At 46.4% G+C, this 23739-nt stretch overlaps 3 protein-coding genes across 6 annotated transcripts in view; 2 read left to right on the plus strand and 1 right to left on the minus strand.

The window, feature by feature from the left end:
* Nucleotides 1-13719, plus strand: part of CARHSP1 (calcium regulated heat stable protein 1) — a 34121-nt gene extending 20402 nt beyond the window's left edge. For both annotated transcript variants that reach the window (XM_039732274.1, XM_039732275.1), the window contains exons 3-4: nucleotides 208-330; nucleotides 12508-13719. In XM_039732274.1, coding sequence (XP_039588208.1) covers nucleotides 208-330; nucleotides 12508-12670 — 286 coding nt within the window. In that variant the 3' untranslated portion in view covers nucleotides 12671-13719. The remainder of the gene's footprint in view (nucleotides 1-207; nucleotides 331-12507) is intronic.
* Nucleotides 13720-14648: 929 nt separating this feature from the next.
* PMM2 (phosphomannomutase 2) lies at nucleotides 14649-21551 on the minus strand. 2 transcript variants are annotated; one of them, XM_039731947.1, is made up of 8 exons: nucleotides 21473-21551; nucleotides 20959-21070; nucleotides 20039-20115; nucleotides 19373-19464; nucleotides 18612-18711; nucleotides 18086-18161; nucleotides 16828-16943; nucleotides 14649-15803 (listed from the first exon to the last, which is right to left on the minus strand). In XM_039731947.1, exons 1-8 carry the CDS (start codon nucleotides 21536-21538, stop codon nucleotides 15699-15701), a joined length of 744 nt encoding a protein of 247 aa, XP_039587881.1. In that variant the 5' UTR covers nucleotides 21539-21551; the 3' UTR covers nucleotides 14649-15698. The 2 variants fall into 2 exon arrangements, with proteins under 2 accessions (XP_039587881.1, XP_039587882.1); XM_039731948.1 differs by lacking the exon at nucleotides 21473-21551 and adding an exon at nucleotides 21319-21335.
* On the plus strand, nucleotides 19476-23687 carry TMEM186 (transmembrane protein 186). Of its 2 annotated transcripts, none has more exons than XM_039731946.1 (2): nucleotides 19476-19951; nucleotides 22040-23687. In XM_039731946.1, the coding sequence occupies exons 1-2, from the start codon at nucleotides 19919-19921 to the stop codon at nucleotides 22775-22777; spliced, it is 771 nt and encodes a 256-aa protein (XP_039587880.1). In that variant the 5' UTR covers nucleotides 19476-19918; the 3' UTR covers nucleotides 22778-23687. The 2 variants fall into 2 exon arrangements, with proteins under 2 accessions (XP_039587880.1, XP_039587879.1); XM_039731945.1 differs by lacking the exon at nucleotides 19476-19951 and adding an exon at nucleotides 21556-21807.
* The last annotated feature ends 52 nt before the right edge of the window (nucleotides 23688-23739 follow it).

Below are 23739 nucleotides of genomic sequence, written 5' to 3' on the forward strand. Positions count from 1 at the left end.
AGATGGCAATTGATGCATTGTAGTGCTAGCAGACATCCTCTTCATCGAGTGTCCCTTCCAGAGGCCCCAGGCAGTGCAGTGTGTGGCAGCGAGCGCCGAGCTGCAGAGCTCAGTGCTCCCAGGCAGGGAGGGAGGGCTTGGCTGCTGTGCCCTGGTGCCAGTGGGATGTGCCCGGCCCTGAGCTGCTCTTTGTGCTTCCTCCTGCAGCACGGTGAGAGCCTCGGAGGGGCCCATCTACAAAGGGGTCTGCAAGTGCTTCTGCCGCTCCAAGGGCCACGGCTTCATCACGCCCGCGGACGGAGGGCCCGACATCTTCGTGCACATCTCCGAGTGAGTTCTGTGTCTGCCTGTGCCCTGGGGGCTGCAGCTCTGCTGTGCCTTCTTTGCCAACTGCTCTCGATGTTTCAGACACAATCTGCTTTATAATCTGTCATGCTTGCTCCAGCAAAGAGGGGTTATGCAGATGTTACTGGCAGCAATAGATTATGCAGTTCTTTTCCTGTTATTACTATAAATCTGTTGAGTTAAAAACTAGAAGATGATCCTTAAATCTCTCAGAATAAGCTATGAGTTTTGCCCAGACCCAGAAACTTGCATTCACCTGTAGCAAATATTCCATGCAGTGTCTAGTTTTAATATAAAGATTTATAACACTGAAAATTCATTACTTTTACTTTGCACTGCTTGTACCATTATTAAACTAAAGGTTAATTGCCTTTACTGTTGAGAAAAGTCACACTTTATTACTTCCTTGAATTTATCTAGCTTAGGTTGTAAGCAATTTATAGTTAAAGCTTTCTCTGTTAAAGGGTTCATTAGTACTTGAACCCCTTTTGTCCTGAGCACACTGAGAACCACCCCCTCTGAATTTACCTTTTGATAGAATAAGCAGATAAAGCTTTCTAAGTCCCTTGCTGAGAATTTTTCTCCAGTCTAAGCCAGTCTTTGCATGCTTAGAAAAGAGACTGAAGAATTTAAGTATAATTTTAAGACTATACACTGTACACACACTTTCAGTGTAAGGAGATAAAATCTCCTCCAGTTCTGCTCTGTTTCTCTTTCTGTACATCCCATAATCACATTAGCCCTTTATCCCCAGTCTTTGCTTACCTGCTGTGACCTCAGCATCCTCTGCAGTGTCAAAGTCTGGTGCAGTCCCAGGCCCATTCCTGGTTCCTGGATGTGCAGCTCCTGGTTTGGCTGCAGAGCAGCACATCCCCCTGGGACAGACCCTGCCTGCTCAGGGCTGCCCAGCACACCCATGCCTGCACTGCCCTTGGTGTTTATGGCCTGGCTAATCTGCAGGGTTTAATGGGCAATTTTAATATTTGTTCCTAGGCTGAGATGTTGACCAGAGTTGGGGCTGTTGGTCTCTGAGGGCGTGTGTGTTAAGAATGATGTTTATTCTCCTGTAACCTCTTCTAGATCTACCACCAGTTTTATTTTACCTATTGCTCACAGTAGTGAAGCTGTATAATCCTTATTTGTTGTTCAGAGTGGTTATCCAGGGGTAAGTCAACAAAAGCCTTACCAAACCCACTCCCATTGCCCCAGCTGTCTTTCCTGGTGGTGTGTGCAGCATGTGTCCTTGGAGAAGGAGCACGTGGCTTTCCTCCAGGTTCCTGGAATGTTACTGCATCATGGGTGTTGACAACCCAAAGCTTTATAGGGCACATGGGTGCAAATAGTCTCTGACTTGTGTTCAACCCAAGGAAGTGACATTTAATATCTCCTTTCTCTTTTGTCTAATGCAAATGCACTATTTCTCCTCATTTCCTGAATAACTTAAAAATAGCATTTCCTATGCCACAATTTAAAAAATTTAACTGTGAACATCTAGTCTGACCTATAGAGTCACTGATCAGCAGGGGTTTAGTTACAACAGCCTTCTTGCAGAAACATGAATTTTCAGCCTTCTAATGAATTCCTTTTAAAGAACTGTCTATTTTCAGTCCTGTGTTTTTTTTTTTCCCTGTACATTTTCTCTTCCAACTAGTTCAGTAAAATTTTCTTCAGTTATGTGAAATTATTCCTTTTAAAACCCTGGAGATTACTTTTTGATTGGGGTTGCTGTTTTGTCTGTACAAAATGTGAACTGCTCTTTCAGGTTCCTATCCTACAACCCCACACATCTTTCTGTCCTGGACTTGATTCTGGATGCACAAGTTGCTCCTGCCCTCAATTGCCCTCCACTCAGCAGAAACTCCAGAGATGGTTTTTCTGTTTCCCTGTTTGAGACTCCCATATGTCTGCTATGCTGAGGTCCCAAGTGACATTACAGAAATAGCTTTGTGTGCTGTGCTGTGTGGTGCTCTGTGCGAGGCCCCTGTGACAGGATCCCCTCTGGTGGGCTGTGCTGTTGGTGCTTTGATCCCATCTGCTCTCAGGCTGCTTTGACAGGGAGCCATCAATAAACTGCATTGGGGTAACCGTGCCCTCAGTGTGCTGTGCCACCCTCCCCTTCCTGCCACCCACTCCCTCCATCCTAAAGCACCACTCAAGGAGCCTAAGGGCTGTAAAAGTTTATGGCCAGCCTCACTTCCAGAGGTGTTTTCAGTGTGTTTGTTTGGCTGCCACAGGAGGTTCTCTGCTCCTCCAGCCTCACACCAGCCTTGTCTGGGGAGGCTGGAGCAGGGCAGGGCTGAGAGGGGCAGAGCTGCTCTGTGGGCAGGGTGAGAGGCTCTGGCCCCTCAGCCAGAGCACCAGCCTGGCTCTCTGTTCTCAGCCGTGTCATTTCAGCGCAGCTCTCACACCAGGACCAGGCTCCATGCTGTGCTGCAGAGTGCTGTGGTGTCCCTGCAGTGCAGCAGGAGGAGGCTGCAGGGCACCTCCTGCACCCCCTCCACTGCTGGGAGGCACCTGTGCCTTATGGCAGAGGCTTTGCCCAGCCATGGCTGCAGTTCCAGTGCTGAGTCCTCTCCCTCCTGGGCCATCTCCTCCTGCCACGAACAGGCTCTGAGCCCTTTGGTGTTTGCCTGACTTGGCTTCCAACATGGACCTCCACTTCTCCCATCTCACAGCAGGCAAACCATGCCCTTCTTCTGGTAGAAACCGTGTTTAAAGACTCTTTTCCTTGCTCTTTCAGAAACATCTAAGCAAGGTTAGTTCATATAGATTTTGTAGGACTGAAGTGTTTTGTGTTTTTACAGCTTCTCTAGTCAATTCTGCTCTCTTGAAGTCAACAGCAGCTTTTCTGTTGTGCCAGGAATGGGCCACTCTTTTAAATGTTTCACATTAGGTACTGTCTCAGAGCTTCAGTTCAAAAATAGCTGATGTTTCTGCCTCAACCTGTTAGTGAAAAGTGCTATTATTGAAGTACTGAAGGTTTCAGCACATTGTGTTCTTTAATTACTCAGAGTATATTTGAGTTGCTGGAAACAGCTTTTAGTGCTGGAGGGTGATGGTGTCACTGTCTTAATTCTGATGCAAGGCAACACTGGAAGGACGAATTAGTAATGCCTTTCGTTTCAGTTTATTTCACAGTGAATTTGATAGATTGCTCTTTATTAACTGGAATTGCTTTTTGTGGCAGCCTTCTGTAAGCAGGCCTGTGGTTCAGGGGACTCCACTGGCTCTGGTTTGCACAGAGTTTTGAGATCCTCCTCATGTTTATCAAGTGATTCTTTTCCATCTATTTATTCAGTTAAATCTGAATGTGAGAGAGGTGTTAGTCTGTTCACTGTCTCAGTGTGGTACAGGCATCTTCTCCTGAAATGAAAGCAGATTGTTTCTCCTGAATTCTTCCCAGAAGCTGGGATTTCAGGAGCTTGGATAAAATGGTTATGTCAGTTTGGATTCACCAAGATAGACTGATCCTCTGTGCTCATCACTAAGCTGTGATGATTAGTGAAAGTTTTAAGCATAGGGACCAGCTGCCTATCTTGTAGATTATTATGATTTTCAACATAAACTTTTAATTTGAGGAATTAAATTATTTTCTTTGCTAAGCTGTGAGGTTATACTTTAGTGAAAATGTCTTCCATAGGATGGGTTGTCTGTTTCCTGTAAGTTGCTTTATTTTTTGTAACATAATAACAACATTTGGGTTGGCATTTCCTTTCTATAAGTGAGCATTAGCCCAAAAAGAAAGTCAAATGTATGTGGCATTCAAAAGCTTCACTTGATGTCTGCAAAATTTTCTGTGTATCTGTGCAGGAATGTGGACGTGTAGACATGTTTTATGAGTGTTATGAGCACCAAAGCTGCTTTATTGTGTTGGACTTGTGAGATGTGGGTAGAAATATGGGATCACAGAATTGGATCACAGAATTGATAGGGTTGGTAGGAACCTGTGGAGAACATCTAGTCCAATGCCCCTGCCAAGGCAGGGTCAGCTAGAGCAGGTTACATAGGAATGCATCCAGGTGGGTTTGGAATGTCCCCAGACAGGGAGAGTTCACCCCTTCCTCATGATGAGGTGGAACTTCTTGTGTTTAGTTTATGGCCATTGCTCCTTGTCCTGTTGCTGGGCACCACTGGAAAGAGCTTGGCACCATCCTCTTGGCAGCTGCCTTTGGGAGAATTAAATCTGATGAGATCCCCTCTCAGTCCTCTCTCCTCCAAACTGAACGGGCCCAGCTCCTGCAGTCTCTCCTCACAGGAGATGCTGAGACCCCTCAACATCTTTGTGGCCTCTGCTGGGCCCTCTCTGGCAGCTCCTTGTCATTTTTCTGAGGGGAATTACTGCAGGCTCACCTCCCTGTCCTGCTGGCCACACTCCTCCCAGTGCATCCCAGGGTCCCAGTGGCCCTCCCAGGACTCACTGCTGGCTCGTGGTCAGCTTGTCACCCACCAGCACCCCAGGTCCCTCTGCAGAGCTGCTCAGAGTGGGTCATCCCAGCCTGTGCTGGTGTTGGGGTTATCCCTCCCCAGCTGCAGGACCCTGCACTGGCCTGTGCTGAGCCTCAGGAGCTGCTCCCTGCCCAGGTCTCCAGCCTGCCAGGGTCTGGCTGCATGGCAGCACAGGCTCTGAAAGGTGCTTTTTGTCTGCCTGGTTTTGTTTCAGTGAGTGGCTCTGAAGGCTGCAGAGATGATTTGTTTTGGTGTTTGATAACACTTGTGTGGAGCCACTTCTCTTTTTCAGCTGATTGGGTACAAGTGAGTCCTGCTCCCCTGTGCTTGCTGGAGACAGTTCTCAACTTGGTATAAATAGTTGTGCTAGGGAAATGTCATGGCTCTTTGGTGTGATGAGGTTTTGTTTTTCCCAGATTCATGCTTCACCCGTCTCTAGAACAGACACAAAACATGCTTGCTGTAGTGAATATAAACCCCTAGCTGGCAAGCATGGAGGCAGAGGAGTTGCTGAGATAGTAATTCAGATAAAATCTCTGGAACGCAGGAAGCAAAGGCAAATTCATTTGCCTAGAGTGCCAATTTTAAAAAGCCCATAATTGCATTTTTAATAGTGACGTGTACTGTCACTTCTTCCATTTCCACCAGCCTGTAGATGATCACTGTCACCAAACTGATGTTGGTGTTACAGCACCAGTGTGAGAGCTTTATCCTCCTGTGTGTCACCTCCTTGGCTCCTGCTCCCTCCTAGGAGTAAGTCACACTCCCTGGTGTGGTTGTCACCACACACAGTGGCTCTGGTGGCCTCCCTCTGACCCTCTTGCTGTTGTACCTGCAGCTGTGGCATGTTCCCAGGGCGCAGACAGGACTCCCTGTTGCTGTCCCCTGCCAGCTGCTGTGCAGACAGGTTCACATCAGCTTCCCCTCCCAGCTGGACTGCTGAGGGATGGGGAACCTGGGGGAGCAGATCAAGTGTTGTGCCTTAGAGCACTGCACCCACTCTTCTGCTTCCAGAGCATCTGGGAGTGGGCACATGATGGGGATGGTTTGTGCTCCAGGCTTTTGCATTTATCTGGGACTTGGCCTGAAGCCTGTGTACCTGCAAGGGCAAGGCAAGGAGGTGGCTCACCAGAGAGCACTGATGGATGAATGACCACACTCTTGGTTTTTTAAAGGATTTATTTTGCAAAAGCAGCATATTTAATGAAAAAGGAAAAAAAAAAAACAAAAACCAACCATGCAGTGCTTGTGGGTTTTCTGCAGTTTGCCAGCACTTGGCTCTGAAGGGGAAAATGCTGCATTGCAGAGAGGCCTTCAGGCTGTCCTTCAGGCTGGATTCCTGACCCGTGGGTAGTGATGGCTCTGGAGAATTGATGCTGTGCCTCTCCAGGGACACTGGTACACAGTACCCCAGGCCCCAGGGACATCCTGTGCTTGCTGAGCTTTACATCCCCATGGTGGTGTGATCTCAGGTTTTGCCTCCAGTGTCTGTGACTCAGCAGGGCTGAGCACTCGAGGGCTCTGGCTGGGCTCCCAGCTGGGGATGGTCCCTTTCTGCTGTTGCATTCCAGCTGCTGGCTGTGCTGGAGATGCTCTGTCAGCTGCACCTTCCTGCAGGGAGAGCCCAGCTGTGTCCCTGCTGCACCGAGGAGCTGGCTCCGAGCTGCTTGTGCCCATGGAGAGATCATCTTTTCATGCTCCTTCCTTTCCTCTCATGTCCTGCCACATCACTGTTTGTGCAAAGCATTAGTGCCACATCTCCTGGCTTCTCTGTGGTGCTGTTCCTCTGCTGGAGTGGAGCAATATGGGTTGGAAATTACCTGATAATTCTAAATGATCTGAGAGCTGAATCTGAGCTGCGAGAACAAACTTCTCTGGCTTTTCTGTGAACTACCAGCAAAATGGTTTCTGCTGACTGCAACCAACTGCTCTGGGGGCTGGGAAGCCAAATATCAGCTTTCTGATTGCTTTCAAAATACTGGATGACTTACATGCTTTGGACAGCACACATCCTTCCTGATGGGGTGTCTTCTGATGCTTTGCTGCAGGGTGAAGTGTCTGAAATAGGTAAATTATCTGGGGCAGGAAGGAGAGGCAGCAGAATTCCAGATCTTTCTTGAGAGGGGTTTGGAAATGAATAGAATAATCTTTTTCCTAAGGGTTCTTCACCCCCCCAGCTGGCTCAGGAAACTCACTTTGCAGTGGTGCATGCAGGAGAGTCAGGTTGCTGTGGTCATTATTGCAGCAGAGTCTTCCCAGAATCTTCCCCTCAACGATGCAGACTGTGCCAGGTGAGAGCCAAGGTGGCACTGCAGGCTGCTGGAGGATGGGCTCTGTGCTCAGTGAGCACAGGCTGTGGCTGCCCCTGCTGTGGTTCCCAGATGCACACAGCAGGTGGGACTGTGGCAGGATCCAGGCTGGCTGTCTGCAGGAGCAGGTGGCTTTGTCTTTGCCCTGGAAAGCTCTCTCCTGTTCCTTCCTCACAGGGTGTCTGTGCTGCCTGGGCTTGAATTAGCTGCTGGAAGTGGATTTGGAGCCATAACCATCCCTGAATGGGGATTGAAGCCCCATGGCCCAGTGGAGAGCTGGGCACGAGGATGGTGCATCCACTGCACTCAGAGAGAAGTGCAGCTCCTGGGAAGTTTCTCTGGAACAGCTCAGGGGATCCTGGAGCAGAGACTTTGGATATTAACTGCTGGGATTCTTCAGTGTCTGAGCCTCTTCACACTTGTCTGTCCCAGTCACTGGTGTGACTGCTGGGGACAGGCAGCCCTGCCTAAGGTCCCTAAGGTCACTGCTGGCTCTGGAGGCTGCTGGGACCCTTGGCTTGCACAGGGAATGCATGGGAGGGCACTTGGGATTAGTAACTCACAATGGTTCATTATTCTGTTGCATCTTGTTGTTAAAAACACCTCAGGTTTCTTGAGACAAGTGCTGAGGTGTTAAATGAAGTTCAAGAAGCCCAGGAGGTAACAGAGCCCATGGAAGTGCTCTGTGGTGACCAGCAAGGCTTGGAGTTCACTGAAAACTCTTGTTCCAAAATGGTTCCACGTGACTTTGGCTTTGTCCCAAGAGGTTTAACTAGAGTCCTGGAATATGAATAGCAGCTGTGAGAAGGAAGAACTAGAACATTCCTTATTTAGGTAATTTCCTAATGACCTCCCAGTTCCCTAAAAATAGTGCAGGATAAAATGCTCCACCATACCAGACTGGCACTGAGCTGGGAAATGGGAGGTGCTGGATAATCTAAAACTATTGTGTCTCTCTCTGACTCTAACATCAGGGAAGCATTTCCTATTTTTAGCTTGAATTTGAAGTTGTTGAAGTGTCTTAAGATTCCTGGGTATGTAGATATTCATTATTCTGAATTGAAAGTGCACTCCAATACCTCAAACAGCAGTGGAAACCTCCACATTCCTCTAGATCAACATTTAATATGTATGGAGGGTGAAAGTAAGAAACCACAGATCTAAATCAATATGTAACATCAAAAAAAATCCATGTTTAACTTCCTTTAGCAAATTTTCCAGGTAACTTACATTGTTTACAGAATGCCTGTTGCAGGCTGAGTCTGTTCCAAGAACTCTGCTTATTCGCTCTGATCTTTTCCAGTTTGTTTCCTGCCCAGTGCTTGAGGTTTGCTTCCTGCTGGAGGATCTTCCCCCAGCTCTGTCTGGGGCTCTGCCTGCACTGCCACCCTCTCACATCATCTTTCCTTTCTGTGTGCCACCACAAGCACTGCACAATCTGGTTGTGGTTTGCTTCTCCTTCCAAGCATCACAAGTAGTGATAGCAGGGCTGGAGTGGGTCTGTGGCTGTCCCAGAAGCAGCTTTTGGTGGCAAACACTGCCCAGGGGACACTGTTCACTCTCAGCTCTGCTCAGGCTGCAGACCTTTGTCCTCTTGCTTTCCGTGTGCACCGGGGGCAATGAGCTGATGATCTCACATTTGTTAGGCACCAAAAATAACTAGGGAGCACAAACCTGCAGGACACAAAAGAATATCTGATCTGTGGGAGGAAAGTTTAAAGGCCAAAAGCAGAAAATGAAATTGGAGATGTTTGTGTGGCCACAACCTTTACACACAGCTGTGCAAAGAATGGGCCTGGCCTTGGTGGGGAAGGGTCACCTCAACAAGTGAGGAAAGACAGCAAAGTAGGGATCAGATGAAGCTGTCCTGGGGTTGAATGAGGTTTTATCACCAGCTCCAATCACCTGTAGTGTCAGCTTGGATAAGCAGTGAAACCAAGAAAGGATCTGATGCTGTCAGCATAATGCCGAGCCCTGCAAGAAATGCTCTCTGGCAGAGAAAAGTGCCCCTGCCTGGTCTGGGTGATGCCTGGGGCTCTGCAGGCTCTGGGCATAATCTGATCCCTTCAGCAGAAGGAAGACGAGTATTTAACCTATGATTCAGTATAAGAAATGTGGGTCAGCAAATATTTTGGTTTTTTTCTTCTTTTTCCTTGGCAGACCAGGGCTGACATAGGCAGTGCCCCAAAGAGTCCCCTCCCAAGGCCTGAGGGACGTGGTGGCTTCCAGTGACACCTGAGTGTGTCCTGCAGTCTGGGCCTTGGCTTCTGCTCTCCCTGGTGCAGCGTGGGGTGTGCTAGCCATGTTCTGTGTGTCTGTACTGATTCACTTGGGCTTGTTTCTTGGAAAAGCAGAATCACTGTTACCAGTGTACCTGCAACACACATCTTACCAGAACCCGTCCAGGTACATACTCATATTCATATTCACCCATCCTTTTTAATGCTCAAGCTGTACTTCTTCCTCAATTGATTTTGAGTATTCAAGAGATACCTAATTTACCTCCATTTTTCAGGAGCTTAAAGCTTTTTTATATTGGTGCTTCAGGAAACTGTGAATCCACTTTCCTTTTGCATTAACCATATTTACCTACCTCTGCAGATTTCAAACGTTTATTTTACTAACCGGGCTTATCCTGTTTTACAGGAGCTTTTAAAAAACATGTAAGGTTCCTGTTTGTTAAAAAAAAAAGATGTTTCAGCCAAACCTGAGATCCCTTCCTGGGCAGGGCATCCGTTTGGTTGGGAGGCTGTGCAGTGGTGAGGAGCTCCTGCTCCCTGCAGGGTCTGGGGCTCTGCAGTGGGTGGCTCCTGCACCAAGGGGAGATGCTGCTTTAGTTTTACTGATTTTAGTTTTATATAGCAAGATTCCTCTCTGTCTTTTTTTTTTTTTTTTTTTTTGCAACAAAGGATCAAGGTTCCTCTAGATTCAAGACGTTTAAGTAGGAAAGGTGATGTAATTTCTTTATATACAATTTTTATTTTCACTTTTGGTTTGACTCTTTCAACCCTTTCCTGTGTCTCTTCTTGGGGTTTTATGTCCCCTCATCAGGTTCCAGTACATCCTTGCTGCAAAACTGCTGTTTCAAGGTCAGGATAAACTTCTGGGTCTTTGCTGGCAAATTCCTTTTTGGCACTAGAAAGGTGAATTAGTTTCTGTTCCTGGAAGGACAGTAAGGGTTGGGTGTGCAATCCTTCACACCTGAAAGGACCTTAAACCTATTGGAACTGGGGGAAGTGGGGTGTAAACAGAGGCAGTGACTGGAGAGGACAGCCAAGCAAAGGTCAGACGTGGGAGCCTGTCCAGTGACACTGGGCTGGGCTGACAGGGTGGCCTGGAGACTTTGGAAGTAAATAAAGGTCAGCTGGATCAGCCTGCATGGGCTGGAAGGGGCTGTCAGGTCTGATGAAGGAGGCTTTATCTTGATTTTTCTGTAAATGTTTCTTCTGCCTTCAATTTAGTCCCATTTTCCCAGGCACTGCTCTGAAGGGTTCAGCTTAGGACGTGCCCTCCTGGGTCTGATTGCCTCAGTCAGGGGCAGCTCTGGAGTAGAGATATTTCCAGGAAAATAAAGTTTGAAGGACATGCATTTCAAACCCAGGCCTTGGGAATGCCTTTAACTCCTCAAGCAGGTTTTAGATTCATATTTAGATACAGGAGCGTTTTCAATATCATGTTGATACAATCAGCTAGCAAACAATGACTTTTCTTTTGAATTTCCCATGGGAGAGTCTTGATTTAGAGGCCATTTTTAGCTTCTTTGGTCCATGCCTGGTTACCCTGTCCTGTCTGGCTTGGGCTGCTGCTGCTTCACCCCAGCCTGGCACAGCTCCTGAGCAGCACCTGCAGTGCAGGGCTCACCCAGGAGCCCTCAAAAGGAGAAGGGCTGGGGAGAGGCAGTGCTGGGGATGAAGCTGGAGAAGTTTTGCAGAGCTCTGAGGAGAAGCAAACTCTGATGTGAGGTTAGAACTGGCTGTAGTGTATTTACCTCCTATCAGTCCTGCCAGCCTTTCCTGCAATAGAAAAGCCCTAAGATCAATAGATCACAAAATGAGAGTGGATATAAAGGGCACTGCTAAAATCTGAGATCCCTGCTGTTAACAAAACATGGGATAAAATTCCTGGGTGGGGTGAGCATGCTCCCAGTGTGCTCTCAGAGAAGGCAAATACCAAATTCATTGGTGCACTACAAACTTCTGACCTAGACCACTCTTTTTTTCTTTCCTGGACCCAAATCTGGACTCCAGTGTAACAGGAGCTCCCAAGCAAGTCACACCAATCAGGCATCCAGTAGAATTTGTTATTAGTGTTGATCTGTTCCCAAATACAGATACTGCTGAGAAATGCTGAAAACCTTCACTGAGAAATGTAGAGCCTGGGCTGTCAGGGCAGGGGAAGCTGAGCTTGTAGGTGTAGGTACATTTAAGGAAAGGTGAAGTGGCATCTCCTGTTCTGTCAGAGCCTCATGGCAATCCACAGAGAGGAATCTCTGCCAGCATTCAGTGGCACGTGCTGGGACTTCTATTACAAAGCTCTGATCTCAAACACAGGGTGGAGGTGAGGAGGGCTGTTTGCAGCTCTCTGTGTCATCAGCACCTTGCTCTGAACAGAAGGTGAAGCCCTTTTGGCATCTCCCAGTGATTCCATCAGGGGCTCAGGTGCAGTAGCAAATGCACAGTGCAGGTCCTGCAGCATCCCCTGGCATCACAGCCTCCTGGAAATCTCCCTGAGTGCTGGGTGGGTGTTTCTGCAGGCTAACACATCAGGAGAGCAGAGCTCTCTTTTCTCACAGCAAGTCATTTTGAAATATTTGATACCATATCTCACCTGGGCTCCTCTTTTATATTATACCACAAAGTGTGTTATGGTGGAATAATCTAAAAGGGAAAATTTTGCCATTACACGGTACAATTCTTTTTAAGAAAAAATGAAAAAAACTCCACCAAACTGAAACTTCAAAAGCTTAAGTGAGAAGGGGGGAAAAACAACCAAAAAGAGATCAATTTTCTTCAGTTTAAAAACCATATCCCCAAAGTAAGTGGCAGCCAGTGGCAGCCCTGCCCTCTAGTGCTGTTCCAAGTGAGGTGTTGGTGCACGGTTCTCAGCCCAAGCCTGGGCTCACCTGGGTATTCTTTAAGGCAGATTAGAGTGGGAATTTCTGTGCGTTTTATTGGGTTTTATTTTGTACTTCATGTGGTTGGTTGACTTTTTAGGTTTATAGTATTTTCATAGGATTTCACTGCAAGACAACCAAAATCAGCCTCAGACTTTGATGGATGACAGGCTCTATAAAATCCCTGAAGTACTTTGTGCATCTAAGATAACAATTATGGTAAAAAATTCAGTCAGCTGCAAAAGAGAACAAGTGTTTCTGTGATTCCTGACTAACTGGTGCTTCCCTCCACAGCATTGAGGGCGAGTACGTTCCCGTGGCAGGCGACGAGGTCACCTACAAGATGTGCACCATCCCTCCCAAGAACGAGAAGCTGCAGGCAGTGGAGGTGGTGATCACTCACCTGGCCCCTGGCACCAAGCACGAGACGTGGTCAGGGCACGTCATCAGCTCCTGAGGTGTCCCTGGAGCGTGGCTGGGCTCTGCTCAACCACTGCCTGCAGGACCTGGCTGAAGAATACTGTGTGTGAGGAAATACTGCATTGTCAATAAAGCAGAAGCAGGCCCAAATTACCATTTTTTACAGCTGGCCTGATTTAAAAAAAAAAAAAAAGGCAACTCAAATGCTAATGAAAAAATATCTAGCGTAATGTGTTTACAAGAAACGTATTTAAAGAGACCTAGTTTGTGTGCTTGGTGGAGGAGGGGAGGTTTGGGTTTTCTTTTGTCTTGTGAACTGATTCCAGGAAATGCCCAGGGGAGGGGGGAGAGGTTTCAAGGAGAGCTCTTCTAGTGCAGATGGTCCAGCACAGCCCTGAGCCCTGGGTGCTGGGTGAGCCCTGGGCTGCTCTCCCAGGCTGCAGTACCTTTACTGCTGATAACAGTGCCTGAACGCCTTGGCCTGACTGACAGAGGTGTTCATTGCTGATTAGTTTTCCTCATGGAAGGAAGTTCACAAACAGAGCAGCTGCCACAGGGTGGAAAATCTCCATCAGGTGGTTGTGCTCCAGTGCCCATCAGCTGCAGCACTGCAAATGGTGTGGCTGCATGGTGTGGAAACTTGTACTGGTAAAGCTGGGGTTGTTTGTGAATTTACTTAGGTGCCTTGATGGTTGATTAGCAACAGATTTTATAGGCCAGTATTAAAAAAAAAAAATCCATCCCAAATTTAAATTTGCTTCGAGGTAAGTGATAGAAAACCATAGAGTAGTGGATACTTCATACCTTGAATGTGTCTGAATTTTGACCAGGCTGAAGATTTGCCTTCTGGACTGCATCCAGCTGACTGCTGTGGTGTGCAGGGGGCAGGCAGGACACCTGCACTTCTGCACAGCAGCGTGTGCTGCCCAGCTGCCTGTGTGTTAAACACTCTGTGGGTTCCTCAGCAGGCTCAGCTGTCCTGGTGGAGTCCATTCTGCATCTGTTTCCCTGGCAAACTCGCTTGGTAGATGTGACAGGGCCAACCTTCCCCAGACTCTTCACGTAATTGTCGTGCTACTAAATTGGTTTTGTTCCTATTTGCCTTCCACATATTTTTTTTTTCAAATGAAGCATTTTTCTCTGTTATTTTCCTAACAGTGGATTTGTATTGACTTTGCAAATAAAAAAGAAAAAAAAAGGCACAACTCTTGTTAGTTGTATAAAAGAGTGTAGCTTCAGCTGTGTATTTGGAGCTTCACCAAGAGGTGCTGGCTGTCCTGAGCCTTTCACAGCAGCTGATCTGCTCCCAGGTGTGGGGTGGGGTCAGGAACTGCTGTGCTGGCTTGTTTTCCCTTAGCTGTCTGTTTTACACCATGCTGTAGTGGGGGTTTGGTTTGGTTTGGTTTTTCATGACCCATAAGCCTTGGTAGTGGTGGGTTTATCACCGTGCAGCTTGTTGGAATATCACCCCCTGCTTTCTTTACAATAAATGCAACTATTTCAGTGCTTGAATGTGTTTCCAGTCTGCTCCCTGGGTACCTGGTGCTGAAGAGGATCAGCTTTAAAGGGGACAAGACCTGCACATGCACCCCTGTGTGGTGACTTCAGTTTAATTTAAGGAAATGTTTTCACAGAAACAATTAGGAAATAGCAAGGCCAGCAAACGTCAGAGGAGGCTCCCAGGACACAGCAGCCAGAAACGTTGTGTTTGGGGCTGAAAACAATGAAAGCAGCAGCTCTTAAATAGTCTGTCCTTAAAGAGCATTCCTACACTAGGGAAGGTCCTGGTCCCAGGGCAGCTCCCACTAGAACAGGAATTAGCTGGGGAAGTGAGCTGGGAAACAAAACAGTTTTGGTGCAAGAGGTGCAGTGCACTCCCCCTCTGTTTTTGTAAGCCCTTTTGGGGATTTCAGGTGGTACAAAAAGGTTCTGTTCTCTGCTTTTTTACTGCAAATATCCCATAAACCTGAAAAGATTCAAATCACTCATTTCTTTGTACAGACAGGCAGCGTGCAACAGGTCTGCTTCAAGTATTTTATTTTCCATAATGACAAATCAAAACAATATTTTTCGTGATAAAATCAGATTTTATTCTCCTTTACTAAATCAAACCGTTTATACTCGAGATTACTTTCCTAATGCCAGATGAGAAAAGTAATACTCATAGTTACACAGAGTGTCAGGCAGGGGCTTGAATTTTAATAGAAACATAATTTAGGTCATTTTTGTAGTATGAAAAATCTCACCTACCATTAATGCCTTAACCAGGACTCTCAGAAAATTATCAGAAAGTGACAGAAATATATTTTACCAATGTGCTGAAGTTAATTTGTAAAAATTAATTAAAATATTTTTTTAGATTTGGTCTGCACAGAGTGTAGGTACCATGACCTGACTTGTGCCTTGGCACCACATCCATCCTGAGGAGGGAACTTTGGCACCAGCTGGTCCAGCATTCCCAGGGATGGCAGACAGGGACTTCTGGTTCAGTGCCATCCTCCCAACCCCAGAAAGAAATAAACCTTTCCCTTTTACTCATCTTTCAGTTTTAGACAAGAAACTGTCTTACAATTCATGTTAATTCATATAGGTAAGGTAAGGTAAGTATTTAAAAAAAACCCAACTGCATCTTTTAAACAGCTGCCTTAACATAAACTAGGGATTAAGCCTTGCAGGCCAATTTTGAGACCATGAATCAACTAGAGGCAGATTATGCCTCCCCTTCACTCCCTAAACTGTAATTAATTAGTTAAGGAAGTTTACAGGTATCTTAAAAACCAACCCAAAATTTAACCCAACCCAAACCCCACAATCAAGCAAAAAGAAAACAATTTATATGATTGGAAACTGAGAGGATGGTGCTAAATCAGCTCTGCTAAATGAGCTCTGCTGTGTTCCCCCACTCAGCAAGGGGTCTTCAATTAAAACATTTCCCTTTAGTAATGACTGACCTGCAAAGCACCTGCTATTCATGACCAATTACAAAAACCAATACAGAATGAAGATGATGTTTCAAGTTATTTTGCTGTTCTAACTGTCCTGGAAGTGTGAATTCTGGAAGTCTTTTATTTAAAAAATAGCTCTTCACAGATTCTTCTTGTATCCTGTGGGGATGTGACACTGTAGCCTTCTGTTCTGGAGTCTGTGAAAATTTCATAGTCATTCCCTCCCTGGAAGCAGAAGAGGATTTAATTTTATTTAACATAAAACACAGTCACAAAAAGGGACACATGAAAGGAAACAGGGAAAGAATGGACTTTTTCCAAGGGCCTGCAGTGATTAGGCTCAGTAAACAACAGCACTGCCCCTGTATGAGCACAGATGCCCAAAATCCATCCATAGCTTCATTCCCAAATTTCTGTTTGCCACACTGTTTCCACGGGGTCAGCATCAGCTCTCCATACTTCAACTCTCTGCAAATGCTGCACTGCCACTTAGAGGGTTTAAAATGAACTGTCTGTGAGCTCTGTGCCAGAGGGACAGGTGATTACTTTTGCAGCTGATGTCAGGGGAAAAAAACTTTAATTTCAAGCTTGTCTTTTTCTTATAAAGCTTTATCTTTTAAAATTTATAAAGTTCTGTGGAATTTAAGAGTTTTATAACTGTGAGTTCTTATCAAACCAAGCCTTTCCTTATAAAACTTAGCCTGACACTGTCCCTTGGCCATATCCAGACAGCTTTAATTTCAAGCAAGTCCTTGTTCTTGCCAGTGCCCTCACAAGCTCCTGTCAGGTCTCTGTTCAGGATTTTTAAAAGCCTCTGAATTGCCCTGCAGAGCTCTGCCCCATGATGAGGGACAAGGGACTCTGTTCAGTTCCCCAAAGTGGAGACAGAGTAGTGGGCAGAGGCACAGTGATAAATAAAACAGGAAATAAATATGTTTAATAAACACCAGCCAACAAAAATCAATCTACACTGACCAAGCTGGACAATCAGTTTCACACAGCCATGTCACCTAGGTGTTTAACACAATTACAAAAGTTCAATTTTAAAACAACCTCTGTTAAAGCAAGAACCCTGTGTTCAATTCAGGAAAAAAGGAAAACCTCCCATCTGCAGCCAGGTAAACACAGACACATGTTTATACCCTGACTTCAGCTCTTGTCAGGATCAAGGTTACAAGGTTAGAACCTGCACTCCTTGAGGTTTAATTACAGCAGCTCTCAAATTAGTATATCAAACTAATGTACTCACTGGCATGGTCTTGTCTCCAAAGAAATAAATAGTCTTGTATCCATCCTTGGCAACAATTCCTAAGCAGTACCTTTTGTCCCAGCCATCTGGGAACACATCGATGCTTATCTGCCCTCCTAGGAGAGAGAGGAACCAAGACTTGTGTCATTTTAACAATGTATTTCTGAAGGGAGAGGAAGAGAAAAAAATACCTAAACTGGGTAAGATTTTAGACAGAGGGAGCTTTGCAGAAGACACAGAAATGTTGTGAGATACTGGAGTTAAGTCCTGCAAGTAGAGAAAGTGTTTTATAGGGTATCAGTTATTAAAGATGTGATCCAGATATTATTTATCCATTCATGCTCATCCGTGTCTGAGCACGTTCCCAAATACTCACTGCTATCCTAATGAACCTTTTACAAGAATTACATTTGACCTCTTTACTTTTAGAAAGGAAGGACACATGAACACAGCCACTGATATATTTACAGCCATAAAATTGTAGGCAAAAGATTTTCCAAGGCTTTCAGAGTAGGAAAAGGGAGAAATCAGCCCTTTCAGCACACCCTAACAGGACAAGAGCTGTTCCAGTTCTGAGCCCCTGGCCCTCACCAGTACTAAGAGCATGATTCCCAGCTGAAGCAGGTGTATTTACAACATAAATATCTTACAAAAGGTATTTACAACATAAAGGAGAGAGGAGAACTGCACTGCAGATCACTTCTGCCTTAGTGCTTCAGCACTAATGCCAACCATACTTTGCAATTCTGAAAAATAATAAAAGGCAGGAGTGTGGTAATGCATTAGGAGAGAAGGTAAAATAAAAATGCATCAAAACTTAATTCCCCCTTATGATAATTTTTTTTTCCTTAAGCTTGCATTGCTTTTGGATTCTTTCCTTCCTCCCACACAATGCAGGTACAGCGAAGAACCAAGGGCAACTGGAACAGCACTGAGGGAGTAGCTCTGATCAAAACTGATTCACAGAAACAACTCTGACTAATCTGAAGCATCTAATATGCTCCAAAATGAGCAGAATCAGTCACACAACTGACATTAAAAGACAATGAACTGATGACAAGAAATGAAGTTCTCTTTGTTGATGGATTTCAATTAAAATGTCCCAATAAAAGCCTGAGAGGAAAAAGAGGCTCAGTCTTGCCTGCAACCACCCCCAGAGAAACCTGTCACACAAATGACATGGGATGTCACAGCCATAAGAGAGTATGACTTAAATGAAATTTAAATTAATTGATGTTTTAAATGGCAAAAGTCTTACCTATTGAAAACGTGAGGCCTTTGCCTGCAAATTCTCTTTGTAGATCAGCTACAAATTTCTCTCTTATATGCTCCTTCTGTTAAGGGAAAAAAAAAACCCAAAACCCAACAACAGTTATATGCTGTAACTGTGCTGATTTACCAATGAAAAGATAACCCAAAAACACCTCTAAAAAAGAATGGTTTTATTGATTTGAATGGACCCAGGCTGGTTAAACTACACAGGACACTGAGAAAGTATGGTTTTACCTAAGAGAGGGTTTTTTAGACACCCCATTTATAGAAGCAGGATGTTCAGTAGTCTGGGTATTGCATTAAAAACATGAGCCAAACCCACCTTTCTGCAAGTAATCCTTGCTATTCCAACCAAAAAATCCCTCACTGTCTACTTTCTGAGGTCTGAATGAGGACATTACTTAAAAAAAACGAAAACAATTAAAATTTAAACAAAAATTGCACAAATTATAGAAGTTTTTAAAAGTGCCTCCTCCAGGAGAGCTGGGTATTTTTCAGGAGTTGTAACTCACTTTATCAAGTTCATAGAACTCAAGTCGTTCTTCCTGGCTGCAGCTCCTTCCAATGGGAGACACATTTAACATCCCATTTCTGAACTCAATGAAAGTGCCTCTGCAAGGGAATTGATCAACCAGACAGAAAATAGATGAGAAAGCTGCTCAAAACACTAAATATCACAGTAAATTTCCATTTAATTCTAAAGGCAGTGGGAATCAGCTGTCTCACTACATGGAGGTACCTCTGGCACCAGTAAGTCTTTTGGACTTGGAATCTGGCAACCTCATCATCATCCTCATCATCCTGAGTGGCTTTTCAAAGTACCATTTGGTTTGACAAGTGTGCCTGGAGCATCCCATCAAGCTCAGAGCCTGACAGGCCAGGCTGTGAGTTTGGGGTGAAGCTGCAGAATTCCCAGCAATGGGGGCAGTGTCCTGCCCTGCCTCACACAGCACATTTCACCTCACACATCACACAGAGCTGCTCTGGCTGCACTTCTCACCTCTGGAAAGCACTAAGCTGCTGAAAATACTAACACAAACATGGCAGGGGAACACTCCTACTTCAAAACTGAGTCTCCTTCCCTCTGACATCCAAGTGCAGAATCAGTATTTCAAGCCCTGTGCTCCAGCTGGGAAGCTGTCTTTGTATGCATGGACAGAGCTCTGTTTCACACACACAGTGCTGTTCCCTAAGCAGAAATTATCTTTTTTTTGCTGAGCTTTATAGCCCCCAATGAGAACAGGGCCACACTGAGATGTCTGTGTGCACATACCTCTTCTTTGGCAGTTTAATCTTTGCAATGTAACTCAGGCAGTAGTTGATGACATCTTGAAGGATGTCCTCGCCCAGGTGGCCCTGAATGCTCTAACAAAACAAACACCATTCAACCAAGGGTCCAGAATTTGAGATTCTAAAAGCAAGTCACATGGAAAACACAGACACTGGGTAATCAGGCATGGTTAATACCACAGAGAAACAAACACGCCTTCAAGCAGTAACATCAGCTGATGCTCACATGGTACTAACTAAAGGCTCTCACTTTTCTTTTTGTTCACTTTGTAACACCAAATTGTTCTTTAATAGGATTCCTAGTTGTACCTGCTTCAGAAGGAAACTGTGCCACAGGCAGCAGCCCTAAACAAAAAGCTGCATTTAATGTCTGCTACAGCCAAGCATGAAGAAATGGAGCTTGTTCCTGCAGTAAACTGGAACCACTGGTCAAGGCAGCAAATTCAGCCAGGATCTCCAAGTGTTTGCTCTCCATTATTTATGTTAAACATTACATGCCAAATGAATGATCCATTAACAGGACTAACGTATGAAAGCAGCGGCAACTTTGGTCTTTGAAAGGGTGAGTACAGAGGGCTGCACTGTACAAATAAATCAAAATCTTGTTTAGAAAATTTCTGTTTCTCACTGTTGGAAATTTCACACTTACCTGCTTGCTCAGGAATTGCCCATCTTTGTATGCTACCAGACCATTTTCTGAGAACACATAGTCATATTTTTCAATCACTGCAAACAAGTAAAAAGACAGTAAGTCATCATTTCCCCTCAATGGTTAATGCAGAATTGTCTTAAATGTTAATTAGCTTAAAATACAGCAAACATTAGCTCCTAAAGCATGAAAGTTTCAGCAGCACAGCATCAAGCATAAGATTAATGTTAGTCCCATTTCTCACTATGATTAACACACCTCAAATCATGTGAAGTCAATTGTTTGACTTACCTGTGGTTTTACTTAGAGGGATATAACTCTTTGCATTAAATGTAAAGGAATGACCAAACAACTAGCACATGGCCTGGCTTGAGAGCAAGTCCAATACTGGCTTTTTAAGTTTGTTTCCTCAGTGTCACTGACCTTCAGCAGATGCCTGGGAGCTGTGAGTCTCAGCACCACACAGGATGATATGGTTTACTGGAGACCATTTGGAACACAAACAAACTCTTGGAACGAAGCACTACAGGAGGCTACCAGTGGCATCAATTAAGTAAAGACCATTAAGAATAAAGTACTAAGGCAAGAGTGCATAGCTACAGTGAACACAACCAGGTCCTCAGGGCTGTGCTGGACAGCTGAGCAGCCCACACACGTGTGACACGTGTGTCACACACACGGCAGGGTGAAAAGGGCCTCGCAAGGCTCTGCCACCAGGGCAGGATTGCACCATCAGTAACAACCTCTAAGTCTGATATCGAGATACCTGCACAACGCAAACAGGCTGCGATTTCCGAATGCCAGGCAGCAGCCTGAGTGCAACACCACACGGCCAGGAAGACGATTAAAAGCAGGGAGCATTAATAAAAGGGAAGAGGTCTGAGGGGGCTGGAGCCCCGCGCCCCTCAGGCGGCCCTTACCGTCCTCGCCCAGCTGCTCGCGGATCTTGGCCAGGTCCGAGCCGCCCACCACCCCCACCTTCAGCTTCTGCCGCAGCCGCTGCAGGAACGCCGCCATCTCCGCCGAGATTTTCTGGGGTCCGAAACAGAGCCGTCAGATTTGCCAGAGGCCAGCGTCTCCACCCCGCAACAAGCAGCCCAAGGGCGCAGCGCTTCGAGCAGCGCTAAATGAGTTAAGCGTGCCCAGGGAGCCCGCGGCACAGGGCCCTCCACCCCGCAACAAGCAGCGCTAAATGAGTTAAGCGTGCCCAGGGAGCCCGCGGCACAGGGCCGTGCCACCCGCCCCGCTCCCCGCGGGCCCGCAGCCCGCCCCGCACTCGCCTGCCGCGGGGCCGTGAGGGTGCGTCCTCCTTCTGCTCTTTCCTCGTCCCTCGTCCTCCTTCTGCCCTTTCCCCGTCTCCTTGCCTTTCCCCGTCTCCTTGCCTTTCCCTGTCGTCGGGTCCTTGCACAGCCACGTGCCCCGCCCCGCACTCGCCTGCCGCGGGGCCGTGAGGGTGCCATCCACGTCGAACAGGCAGAGCGCGGCGGGCGGCGGCGCCATGGCTGCGGCGGTCCTTGCCTTTCCCTGTCGCCATCCCGTCGCTCGGTGTCGGGTCCTTGCACAGCCACGTGCCCGCGGAGCTTCCCTCCTGCCTTTGCTCCGCAGTTCTGCGCGTCCCGGCGTCTGCTCCCTGCTCCGGCCTGATCGTGCTCTCCTCCCCTTTGCTTAGTCCACTTTTCTGTTTCCCTGCCCTGCTGTTTAAGGGGTTGTTTAGCGGTTTCAGCAGCTTTGCTGGGATGTGGCTCACAGCGGGAGGCGGGGGTGTGCAGGCCGGTCACAGCTCTCTGACACCAGCCCTGTCAGCAAAGCTTTCCCTCTGTCTGCAGCCAGGGATGCGAGCACAAACACCAGTTTCTTACCAGAACACTGGTTTAAGGTTACAGTGGCTTTACTGTCGCTTTACTTGTGCTTTATCGTTTGTAGACACCCAAGGGACCGACTCTGAGCTCACTGATGGGTTTTAGAGACTCAGTGGTGACCCGCGGCAATGTTGCCTTACAGGCTTGGCTCTGCACTGTTCGCACTGCAGCCTGCACAGCGGCAGCTTTCGGGAGATCTCTGCAGAAGGAGCTCTGCACAAGGTCCTGGAGAAGGGAAGCTGCTCGCCTGCCCTGGAATTTTGGTTCGTGGGAGTGTTTGCAGTCGCAAGCCCAGCGGGTTCATGGTGTCAGGAGTTACCTCAGGAGACCACGGGAGCCGTCTGTGTGTCTGTCCCACCTGGCCCCTGCTGCCGTGGTCCAGCAGAAGGCTGTGGACGGGAGGACAGAAGAGTTCAAACTGGTCTACAGGTTCCCAGGGATAAAATACTGCAGAGTCCTGTCGAGACTGAAGCTGCTGCAGACTGCCACCTCCATGGTCATGCTGCCTCCCATGTGCTACCTCTACCTGCAGGGCCAGGTGTCCCAGAATGTCCTCCTCTATACAACTGGCATTGCTGTCTTTGCTGGGGCAATGCTGTATGGCATGAGCTACTTCTTCAGAAGGATTATTGGATTCATCTACTTAAGTGAAACTGGACAAACTGTCAGAGTGGCCCACTTGACATTTTGGGGAAGACGTAATGATATTTACTGTCCCATAGAGACAGTGGTGACTTTGGATGAAGTTGGAGACAGCAAGGATGAGCTACTCCACCAGTTCAAGCGGTACAACAGTACAGATACTTTGTATTTTACAATTAAGTATGGCCAGATTGTAGACAGACAGAAATTTACTCAAATATTTGGAGAATTTGTGTGATACAGCAGCATTTCCAATGGCTTTCCATGTTCTTTGTGCTTATTGGTCCATGAGGTTTAAGTAGTTCACCAAACTACACATCCCTGTCCTTTTCCTGTGTAAAGCCTGCTGTAAGTGCACCCAGTGTAGAGTCACAGTGGTAAGGCACAGCCACTGGATTAAAGGTCTTGCAGCTTGTGTGTGGTGTGAGGAGTGTCTGTTCCATGTGGGATTCAGTAATGTCACAGCATTCCAAGCCTGAACTGTTCTTGGAATGTGCTGTAGGAGGCCAAATTACTGGGGTTGGCCCTGGCTGTTTGTTTCTGTTGGCCTCTTTGGTGGTCATGAAACACGAAAAATCTCTTTAAATGAAATGCAGGAGCTGCCAGAGCATCCTCACTTCCAACTCAGTGTTTCTTTTAGCTAATTTCAGGTTTGGCTGGGAAGCCTCTGGAAATTAAAGCTGGTCTGGTACATCCATTGGTGGTACTGCTGAATGTGAGAGAGGAACTTGATTAACATGTGTCAGTGCAGTTGAGGGAACTGGGAAGGTGTGTGGGCTGTCCTGGCCTCAGGAGGATCCTCCACGATGGGAGTGGAACTGGGCAAAAGAGACACTGGCTGCTCAGCTGTTAAGTTAAAGGCTGGGACAATATTTCAGGAGTCTCTTGCAGAAATTGCCATTCTTCATTGGAATGGGAAAAGCAGCACCTGTCTCCATGAAGGACTGTGGTCTTATTCCATGGTGCTGGTATGATTTCTCCTTTTCCAAAACCTTGCTAGAAATGAGGAATTTAAACCCAAAAAACAACCAAATATATCACCTATAACATATAATACATCTTTTGAATTGTCAGAAGCAAGATAAGTCCTTACACCCCTCCTAGTTCTAGCTTCATTTGAAACTGGCAAATAAACTGACTCTCACCAATAATCTGGAGTGTTCTTTCCTTATTTCTTCCTCATGTGAAGTGAAACCCATT

The sequence above is a fragment of the Passer montanus genome, unplaced genomic scaffold (genome assembly GCF_014805655.1).
Source record: "Passer montanus isolate IOZ18808 unplaced genomic scaffold, ASM1480565v1 scaffold8, whole genome shotgun sequence".
Lineage (NCBI taxonomy): Eukaryota > Metazoa > Chordata > Aves > Passeriformes > Passeridae > Passer > Passer montanus.

Bases quoted from the DNA above. Each gene is read 5' to 3' on its own strand.
- TMEM186 (XM_039731946.1), top strand. From the start codon at position 19,919: ATGAAAGCAGCGGCAACTTTGGTCTTTGAAAGG. The intron at 19,952-22,039 runs GTGAGTACAGAG...GTTGCCTTACAG, and splicing joins CAACTTTGGTCTTTGAAAGG to GCTTGGCTCTGCACTGTTCG.
- PMM2 (XM_039731947.1), bottom strand. From the start codon at position 21,538: ATGGCGCCGCCGCCCGCCGCGCTCTGCCTGTTCGACGTGGATGGCACC. The intron at 19,465-20,038 runs GTAAGTGTGAAA...TTGTTTTGTTAG, and splicing joins GGCAATTCCTGAGCAAGCAG to AGCATTCAGGGCCACCTGGG. The intron at 18,162-18,611 runs GTGAGTTACAAC...TTCCCTTAACAG, and splicing joins AGTTCTATGAACTTGATAAA to AAGGAGCATATAAGAGAGAA.